This window comes from Nicotiana tabacum, chromosome 10 (assembly GCF_000715075.1).
Source record: "Nicotiana tabacum cultivar K326 chromosome 10, ASM71507v2, whole genome shotgun sequence".
Taxonomy (NCBI): domain Eukaryota; kingdom Viridiplantae; phylum Streptophyta; class Magnoliopsida; order Solanales; family Solanaceae; genus Nicotiana; species Nicotiana tabacum.
The window spans coordinates 88,149,781-88,160,462 of record NC_134089.1 but is presented as its reverse complement, the minus strand read 5'-3'; the positions used below and the strand labels follow the sequence as shown (position 1 = coordinate 88,160,462).

The 10,682-nt window shown below is 36.1% G+C and overlaps 1 protein-coding gene across 3 annotated transcripts; it reads right to left on the bottom strand.

Moving 5' to 3' along the window:
- Positions 1–5,943: 5,943 nt before the first annotated feature.
- LOC107821344 (uncharacterized) lies at positions 5,944–8,007 on the bottom strand. 3 transcript variants are annotated; one of them, XR_001656113.1, is made up of 4 exons: positions 7,890–8,007; positions 6,699–7,794; positions 6,491–6,618; positions 5,944–6,392 (listed from the first exon to the last, which is right to left on the bottom strand). XR_001656113.1 is itself a non-coding variant. In XM_016647778.2 (4 exons), the coding sequence occupies exons 2-4, from the start codon at positions 7,762–7,764 to the stop codon at positions 6,159–6,161; spliced, it is 393 nt and encodes a 130-aa protein (XP_016503264.1). In that variant the 5' UTR covers positions 7,765–7,794; positions 7,890–8,006; the 3' UTR covers positions 5,944–6,158. The 3 variants fall into 3 exon arrangements, 1 of the variants encoding a protein (XP_016503264.1); XR_001656114.2 differs by having other exon boundaries at positions 6,491–6,909; positions 7,734–7,794; XM_016647778.2 differs by having other exon boundaries at positions 7,734–7,794; positions 7,890–8,006.
- Positions 8,008–10,682: the final 2,675 nt, after the last annotated feature.

The window sequence follows — 10,682 nt, the reverse complement described above, 5'->3', positions numbered from 1 at the left end:
ACTTACGTTGGGTATGAGGTAAACCTACGATGAAGTCTATATTGATTACTTCCCATTTCCAAGTCGGAATCTCCATAACTTGCAATAACCCACCAATATACTTTCCTGATATCATGATATATCTTTGTTGCTCCTGGATGGATAGAATAACGAGAATAGTGAGTTTCTCCCATAACCTGCCGATGCAGCCCTGCAACATTAAGCATACATAACCGTCCTTGATATCTGAGTATCCCATCTTCTGTAATTTCTAATGGCATCTTCTCCTTGTGAAGGGTGGTATCCCTATAATGAACTAACACAAGATCCTCGTACTGGAATTCCTTTACTTCAGTTACTAAAGAGGTTGTTTCCATATCCTGAAGAGTAATTCCAATGCCAACTGAGTCCAGTATCCGAACTCCAAGACTAGTTAGCTGATGAACCTCATGGGTTATTCCCCTTTTTTTGGTTGTAAATACGACAGCCTACCCATAGATCTATGGCTGAGGGCGTCGACTACTATGTTCGCCTTCCTCGGATGGTACAAAATATCAACGTCATAGTCTTTAAGTAGCTCCAACCATCTCCTTTGACGTAAATTCAATTCCCTTTGCTTGAAGATATACTGGAAGCTCTTATGATCCGTATAGACATCGACATGAATGCCATATAGGTAGTGCCTCCATATCTTTAGTGCATAAATCACCGCAGCTAACTCTAAGTTGTGGGTCGGGTAGTTCTTCTTATGTTTTCTTAGTTGTCTAGAAGCATAAGCCACAACCTTACCATGATGCATCAGCACACAACCCAATCCAATGCCTGAAGCGTGGCAATAGATAACATAACCATCGGTCCCTTTTGGGAGCGTTAGAACCGGTGCTGGAGTTAATGTGTCTTTTAATGCCTGGAAACTTTGTTCACGAGCATCGGCCCATTGAATCTTTGCTCCCTTCTGAGTCAACTTACATGGCTATTCTAATTTTTTTTTACAATTTAGGAAATTCCCCTCTTCGGAGGCCCAAACTTCATCCTTTATCCATCATAATTACGCCCTTATCCCACTATTAGGGTAGTATTTCAACTATTCTAAACATTACTAGTCTTAGATTCCTTTAAGTCCTTTCAGGCCATACTGAGCCTTCTATAACTTAGAGAAACTATCAGCTCTCTCATGAGCTTAACCCCAAGAACTTATCCATTCTTGCCACCTTTTCACTTATCTTTTCTTATCCTTCCTCCTATCTTCCTATAACCTTGTCCCTCTACCATACTTTAGCTTGAGACCTACATATATCTATTTATACTTATTCACAACCTTTTTTTCAACCTGCTTGCACCATAGATTTCCTTATGTTATTCCGGAACATCAAGCAAGACACCACATACCACTTTGGTCAAATGTGCTTAGAAGAGAAGAAAATTTCGTTACAAGTTTCTTGTAATAACCTGCCAAAAGAAGCTACAAACCTTTATCGGTGCTGTGGGTTTAGACAAAGTCTTCACTGCCTTAGTCTCTTGTGTATCCACTCAGATGTCCTTACCCGGAATGATATGGCCAAGGAAAGCTACATAGTTCAACTAGAGTTCATATTTAGAAAATTTTGCATACAACTTCCCTTCTTGTAAAACTCTGAGCACAGTACGCAGATGATCTGCATGCTCAGCCTCTGAACGAGAATATACCAATATATCGTCAATAAATACAATTACAAACAGATCTAAAAAAAGGCCTGAACACACGATTCATTAAATCCATGAATACTGCTGGGGCATTGGTCAGACTAAACGACATAACCCGAAACTCAAAGTGCCCATATCTGGTCCTAAATGTTGTCTTCGGAATATCTTTTTCCTTAACTCTTACCTGATGATACCCGGAGCTTAGGTCTATCTTTGAAAAACACTTGGAACCTTGCAATTGATAAAATAAATCATCAATTCTCGGGAGAGGGTGCTTATTATTGATCGCCACCTTATTCAACTGCCTAAAATTAATACACATTCGTAAAGAACCATCCTCCTTTCTTACAAACAACACAGATTCTCCCTACTGTGACGTACTAGATCTAATAAAACCTTTTTCCAAGCAAGCCCCTTAGTTGTTCCTTTAACTCGTTCAGCTCTGTAGGGGCCATTCTATAGGGGGAATAGATATTGGATGAATATCTGGTAGTAGTAGGTCAATGACAAACTTAATTTCTCGCTCTGGAGGAAGATCCGGAAGCTCATCGGGGAAAGCATCCTGAAATTCATTTACCACATGGATGGACTGAATGGTTGGTAACTCTACTTCCACATCCCAAACCCAAACTCAGTGATAAATATGTCCTTTTCTGATCATCTTCTTTGCCTTGAGATAGAAGATAAATTTACATTTTGGTGATGCAGTATTACCTTGCCATTCTAAAACAGGCTCTCTTGGAAACTGAAATCAAACCATCTATGATCTACACTTGATGTTAGCATAACAAGAGGCCAATCCATCCTTACCTACTATAATATCAAGTCCTACCCAATCGAACACCCCGTATCTTATCCTTGTTTATTATCAAATCTATCACGGGCTACTTCGGGCCACATCCATATATATAGGTAACAATATTAAAATATAACTTGCATAACTAATTTATAAAAAAGTTTATATACATAGGGGTCGATTAGGCCGTAGACATGTCATACCTAAAACTATATACGGGATAATGTCTGCAAAACCTCTAAGTAGGCATAACCATAATATATACAAGTCGGGATGGGGCTCTCTACGTCCTCATAAAACAACCTAACACATTTAAAACCCTAACTTGGTAATATTCTAAGAAGAGGTGGAACTCACCAACCAAAAACTAACACTTGGAGGAAGTCTACAATAGAGGGTCCTTGCCTCGTCCTATATAAGAACCTCGATCAGACACACTTCGAAGCGAAACCTTCATATCCTTAGTGGTTACCTTCCTCCTCTTGGCCCGACTACTATCCTCTTCCTCTGCGTATCCCATAACATACATTGGCGAACCTTGATTGACGGACTCCCAAGACTATGGACTATCTGGAACCTCAGAAGAGTTGGTGTCCGCAAATGCCATGACATAATTTTGAGCCTGAGGGAAACCCGGTTGTGCCAATCCATGCATTACTCCCCTCATACCCTGATCAATGGGTTGTGATAATGAAACTAAGGGCCTTGGCAAGGGCGAAACTCCTCTCACCCCATCTATTGTCAGAATGGTCGAAACAACTCGAATGGATGACTCATATGGATCCTCGGATGGATCCTCCTAAATAGAACCCATGATCTCCGATGGGTCTAAATCCATAGTATAACTTATCTCTCTTTCTAACACCTTCGTAGCCTTCTGACCTGTGCTGGTGGCTGTTGTCTTCGGAGGCATCGCTGAAAACGTAATACATCGTTAGGAACATGAATGCTTATATCGCACAATCTAAGATAAAAAGAAAGGATAACATCCTATATGTCATGTAGCCTCATGTCTATAAGTGTGGTGCACGACACACCCATAAATAAGACTCTACTAGACACAGTCTGTAGATAACCCTAGGATAGAACTGCTCTGATTCCACTTTTGTCACGACCCAAACCGATGGGCCGCGATGGGTTCCTAGGTCCTATCTGTCAAACACCCATAAGTATACGTCTAAGATATGAACATGTATAACATCTGTTGCATTACAAAAATAACATACGTGAAAGAAACCTGTCATCAAGGCATATATACGTATACAGGCAGAATACAGTGGGCGAGCCGGCAAGGCTACTATAGACAATTATACATCCAAAACTAAAAGTCGACAAGGCCACATACAACCTAACTAGACATACTGTCTACAGACCTCTAATAGAAACATAACTGTACAAAGACGGGACTGAGCCACGTCATACCTATACATACATATATATATATATAAACGTATCATACCAAAATCAAAGCATATATATATAAATGTATCCTACCAAAACCAAAAGCAGCTCCGGGTCAAGTGGAGCACGCCAACCCCCGCTGATCAAGAATCCTAAGAAGGGGGACTGTCAGCTTGCCTACCTGCACCTGCGGGCATAAAATGCAGGCCCCGTGAAATAGGGTGTCAGTACAAAAAATGTACTGAGTATGTAAGGCATAAAAATAAATATGTACAAGACACAGATGAAACACGGAATACAGGAATACCTTTAAACTTGAATAAATCTGTAAATTTTGAAACGTTTATAATATCATGCACATGCGTATAAATGTCGTGCCATGCATATGTATGTGTGTACATAATATCATCAAGCCACTGAGGGCATCCCATCATATCATCTCGCCCATTGTATTCTGCATGTATACGTACATATGTATTGATGGCAGGTTTCTTTCACATATGTTATTTTCGTAATGTAGCATATGTTATACAAGTTCATATCTTAGATGCATGCTTTTGAGTGTTTGACAGATAGGACTCAGGCACCCATCGCGGCCCATCGGTTTGGGTCGTGACACTTACACTCCAAGTATTCCGTCTTCGTCCTACTCAGTTTGAAACCCTTAGACTCAAGAGCATTGTCTCCAATCCTCCAGCCTCTCGTTAACGCGACTCATCAATCAGAATTATGTCATCGGCGAATAGCATGCACCTAAAGTTGATCAGTGAGTGGTTGTAATAAAGTCAACTTGGTAAAGTTGAGAGATAATGCTGGGCTACTTAAAGTAAAAAGTAAAGTAGAGATACATTACTGTAAAAATAGCACGGGTTAGCCAGTTTTTGGACTGGTCATTCAAAATAGCCAGCATTTGCAAAGTCATTAAAAAATAGCCACTATTTTGTTGCAACACGAGGAAAGTTCCATCATAATATACCGGAGATCGGTGTACCTGTGTATGAACTTCCGGCATATTATGTTGGACCGGTATATTATACCAGATTTCCAGTATATTATACTAGAAGTCCAGTATATTATCCTGGAGTTCCAGTATATTATACTGGAGTTCCAGTATATTATGCTGGGGTATTTTCCGGATTTTGAACAGTATTTTCGTTCAGATTTATCTTAACATGAAAAATAGCAAAATTTCGATTACTTTTGAAACTGTGGCTATTTTTAAATGACCACTTGTAAATCTGGCTATTTTTGCATTTCTTCATATATTACTTCTTCTTTTTTCTGTTTCAATTCAGATAAGTTGGACAAATTTACAAGAATTCATGTGAGCTCGAGTTAAACCTTTTTTGGTACTAGTGCATGACCAGTCACCTGTACTGGAAAAATCTAACAAGTTTCCTCTCATTTTCACAATTGATAACATTGTAAGTATTTTGGTCATGTTGGGTAGGTTAACCCATCGTTTAGCCCATCTAAACCGAAGTAAATTTTGGGTTGGGTTAGACATTAACCCATTAATTAGTGCAGTCCATCTTGACCAACTCAAACTCAGCCCAAACAGCCCACCTGTCACACCTAGGTAGGATGAAAGCAAGCAATAATCCTGAAATAATCACGCGTCAAGAAGCTTCGTATAGTCTGCTTGAAGCTGACCATAATCAGATTTCTTTTGAGAAACTTAGCTGGTGTGCTCGTGATGTTCAAGGGCTAATGATTAGTGTACATGATTTATTGCATTAATACATGAATTAATTAATCTAGATAAATGCCCGATGCCCCGATAAGCATTGTAAAAATTTGTAGTAGGTATTGCGAGACGTACCAACGGAACAATTTTTTTAATAAAAATGGACACGATCAAATTCAGTTAGATTTGAATTGATATTAAAAGCACATATTCATTGTAAAGATGCGTGCGAGCGTGTACTGGGTCTGCATATAAAAATGAGTATACAGTAAGGGAGAAAAATGAAAGCAATTAGCAACATAAAAAATGAAATATTTGTTGACAAAACTTGTTCCCAACTAGTTTGGGATTGAGGTAAACAGTGGTTGTATGGGAAATAATTGTGACAAACATGATACACAATTTAAAGGTTGGTAGATATTTCCTTTGAGTATAACAGTGGAAAAATTGTATGATGGACTTTAAACTTTTTACAAATATTAAGTTGACTTTGTATGTACTAAGTTGTCTTTGTATCACTTGCTTCTAATACTAAGGGGACATCAATTTCAACATTTGGGCCTAAATGTTTACATAACAAAATTCACTTATAAAAATTCTCTAATTCCATCTTTAAACCCTCCAAAATACCTGACCCCTAATCTTCGCAGCAAATTTCACGAAGTCACGACAAACTCGAATGTACCCGTTCATCCAAGAATCAACTGTCCAAGCGCCCTTCCCAATGTAAAAGGGAATGACAAATGTGTCTACACCATACCCCGTAAGGAGAAGGGCATGGCGTTGAATTTTGTCTGAACCCGGAACCAAAATGGGGAGCTCAACTGGCCTAGGGTACCAAACAGCCTAATACAAGAAACAAGAAACAAGAAACAAATAATAAAAAGGAAAAGAAGAGTCTCAAGCTGTTAATTTTGTAAAAAGATAAAATATTAAAGTTTTACCATTCTGTGATGGGTAAGCAAGGATGGATAAACATCAATTGAAGTAGTAACAGGCTCAAGATCCAAAGCATCAGTCACTTCATACTCCTCTAGATACTCCCAATCCGAAATTCCAATTTTCGGGAAGCCTTAAAACACAAGTGTAAGCAAATGTCGACGAGTCTTTATAAATATAACCAAATCACAAATATAACAAATTCCAAATTACCTTATTCAAAGGACACATGCATGGTCGTATGTAATGGCCAAAATAGGGATACTCAGTCTCCCTATGCAATCCCTTATCCATAATGTAAGGATAAGCATGTTTAAGCAGGAGGGTAGAATTTGCCCTCGAAACACACTCCACCAGTTCAGACTTTGAGAAGTCAATAGCATCATTATCTGCAGGGGTGACTCAAGGGGGAGGCTAAAGCCCCCTAAATTTTGGGGCCCCGAAAATATTTTTAGTTGTGGATTTACTATATCGCTTAGATAATATTGAAGTTTATAGAAAAAAATAATACTAAATCCTTATAAAAATAAAAAGAAAGACTATCTATTTTTAACAATAGAAATATTTTAGAACTTTGAATTAAGATACTCAAATCTTCATATTGTAAATAATATTTTTTTACAATAAGATCCAAGATAACCAAATGTAAATACGTGGCTAACATCTTATTAACTTGAATTTTCTTACCAATGGGCATATTAATATTATATTTTATAAGATAACTACACTATATACAAAAAAAAGGAACCAAGGTAATATTAATATTATTTTTGCAAGATAACTATACTATAGATAAAAAAAATCAAGGCCCCATGTTAAAATTTGGCTTTAGTTCACGAGTTTTATTAAGACGTCTTTGATTATCTGTTGGATACTCTAAAGCCAACTTGACACTAAGATGTGCACAAACAACAAAAGCAGAGCAAAACGCTGATACAAGGAGAAACAAAGACAACATATTCTAAATAATTACATTACACAAAACAACCATTCACCAGCCTTGAAAGTAAAAAAAGAAGGATAAAATCTATCAGTCCTGTTATAGCAGGGGACTCAAATGCAATAAATCATAAAGAAAATTATCCTTTCCCAATACTGGACAAAAAGATAGACGAATTACATGGTTCTAAAATCTATTTATGAAAAGGAATTATAGGCAGTGATATAAACAATTTAAAAATGGAGGCACTGCCAAATTTACTTCATATCAAAAAGAGAAAAAGAAGAAGCAAAAAGAAGACCACTTACGCAACACATATTGGTCCCCAACAGTCGTCATAACTCTTGGACCAGTGTATTAACGATCAGCCTAGAGTTCAACAAAAATAGATTCGTAAAATGATGCAACAACAAGAAAGAAACCAAATAGCACAAATAACAGATAAAAAGTCAAAAGAATCTTACACCAATACTTATGATAACTCTGAAATCCTCCATGCCTTCTTTGCCGTAGTCCATTTCTGATTAGATGAAGAAAAAGAAGAATTTGATTTTTCAGGGTTCCTTAGGGTGTATAAATCGTATGGGCTGGGCTAAAATCTAATAAGAAATTGGCAATCTTAAATTTGGGTTTTATTTGGAAAATAGAATGTGCCCATTTAGCCAAAATCAGAAATCCCAAATTCCAAATTCCAAAATCAACTTAATAACTGGTTTTGGGCCAAAATATCACAATTGTATTTTTTTTAAAATTGCTCCAAACTTTTGTATTTTATAAAAGAGCAAGCCATTTCATGTTGTTCCAAAACAAATTGGGTAATATATTTTGAAAACTGATGTCCAAACATATTTCCATCTTCAATCCAAACTTCACCCAAATCAAAATTTTCAAAATAAATTTGGGAATCTATGGCCGAACGCTAGCTAATTTTGAGTCATTAGATTATATAAAAGGTCTTTCTTCCAGAATTAGAAGAAGAGAAAAATTAATTTCTAATTTATAGTTTACTAAATCAATTTTCAAGTTTAACAAAAAGCATATTTTTAAAAAATCTGATATTACATGAAATATTTTTTTAAATGTAAAAAAAGTTATTTTGAAATGGTATATTTTCTAAATTATAGTGCCATTTTAAAAAATAAAAGAATTAAGACATTTATGAAGTTAGTTAAAAATATTGAATTATTATGAGAGAAGTAATATCGTGGATAAAATCAAGTGATAGAAATCTCAGGGGATCTTTACATGAAATATGTGGGGTGTTTTATCTTTATAGCTGATATACTTATATGACACCCTTACATTTATTTTATAAAACTTATACAGTAGAAAAAAATAACCTTATTTAAGACAACAAATAGCTAATTGATTGTGCTATCATCTCAAACAAGAAAAAAAAATGAACGTGCAAAATATAATAGTTTATGACTTATTTAAACTTATTTGTAGAAAATAACCTCAATCAAATAACAAACATATATAACTACTACTAGGTGGGGATAGCCGTGCTAGCACGGGCCCAACGTTGCAAAAGTTAGAATTATTATTTTTTTATTAACTTTATTTTCATATGAAATTTGAAAATCGATGCATTTGGAACAAAAATTCCACTCGATGTTGTAAGGTTGGCAAATGATATACTCTTTACATCTATGGTAGTAAAAAGTATCAGATTCTTTGTATCATGTATAGGAGAACCATTTACATTTTATACTATTTACATATTGGCTGTCAGAATTATGGGTGTTTATCGGGCGGGTTGGGACGGACTGAACGGGAAAAATCCCAGCCCGTTCGGTTAGCGGGCGGGCTGTTAGCGGGCTGGGGATAACGGGTTGTTATAGGGCTGAGATTTTTTGGGTTTTTGTGGGCCCGTACGGGTTAGGGCTCACACGGGCTCGGGCGGGCCGGGCTCAATTTTTTTTTTTTTAATTTAAATTTTATTTTTCTTATTCAATGTTATTGATAGTTAAGTATTTGCAAAGTTTTAAGGGTTAGAATTAAACTTTGAAGTTTAAAGTTTAAAGTTTTAAATTTGAAATTTGTATTTTATAATTATAAAATTGAAATTGGAAAGTAAGTGGCTACAAAAAATTATTTAATAAGAGTATAAGACCAATAGGCAAATGTAAGGAACAAACTCCGAAGGCTTTCATTTATATTTTTAATATTTCAATTAATTTGCAAGTTCTTTTTTTATTTTTTTTATTTTTGAACTTGCAAATTAAAACTTAAAAGTTTACAATAATTATAAAAAATAAGAAATAGTACATCACATGCTTTACATCATTTTTGTAAGTTCTTCCATATCAACATGAGGTTTTTGGTTTCCGGGATTGGTTGAATCAGAACCATAAACCATTATATCTCCAATTTCTTGGTCCTCCTCTTCGTCTACCTCGTCACGCCCTTGATTTCGCCGTTCTGATCTTATCCAATCTCTGAAGCACACTAGAATTTCCAAAGCGTTGATGCCCAATGAATGACGAGTATCTCCTAGCTGCTGCCTTGCTTGGCTAAATGCGCTCTCTGATGCGACTGTTGAAATTGCCACATTTAGCACGTCTCGAGCCATGGCCGAAAGAACAGGAAATTGATTTGAGTTGCTCCTCCACCAACTCAGCGGTAGAAAATTCTTTGTGAGGGGCTCTGGTGACTTTTGCAAGTAGAATTGTAGTTCATCAATATTCCTGCTACTGGTTTGTTGATGCTCTCCTAGTGTAGACCAAATCTGATAATCTTGAACACAATCATCATCATCCATAGTTGTTCCAGATGTTGAAGGATTAGTTGAAGGAATATTTGCATCTACAACCGAAGAAGCATCAACAATGTTAGCATAATAATTATATAAAGTTTGTAAATGTGTGTGTAGCTCAGAAATACAAGTGTCAATATCAGGAGTTTCAGTTGGGCCAACATCCATATAAGTATATAAAGCTCTAATTAATTGACGACACTTTATCATTTTGACAGTAGGGTTTAAAATAGCATCAATTAGGTAAATATAGGGAATTGAGTAGAAATACTTTTTAAACTTATCTAGCATAGATTCAACAACAGTAGCATATCCTTCTTTCTGCTTCAAATTATGTAGTAAAAGAGAAATTTCAGCAATATGAACTAAACCATTTGAAATTGTAGGATAATAAGCTCCAGAAAACTCAAGTGTAGCCACATAAAATTTTTGTAAAAATTGTATAACATCATGAATGACTTCCCAAGTTCTAGATGTTAACAAACGGTTATGATCGGTA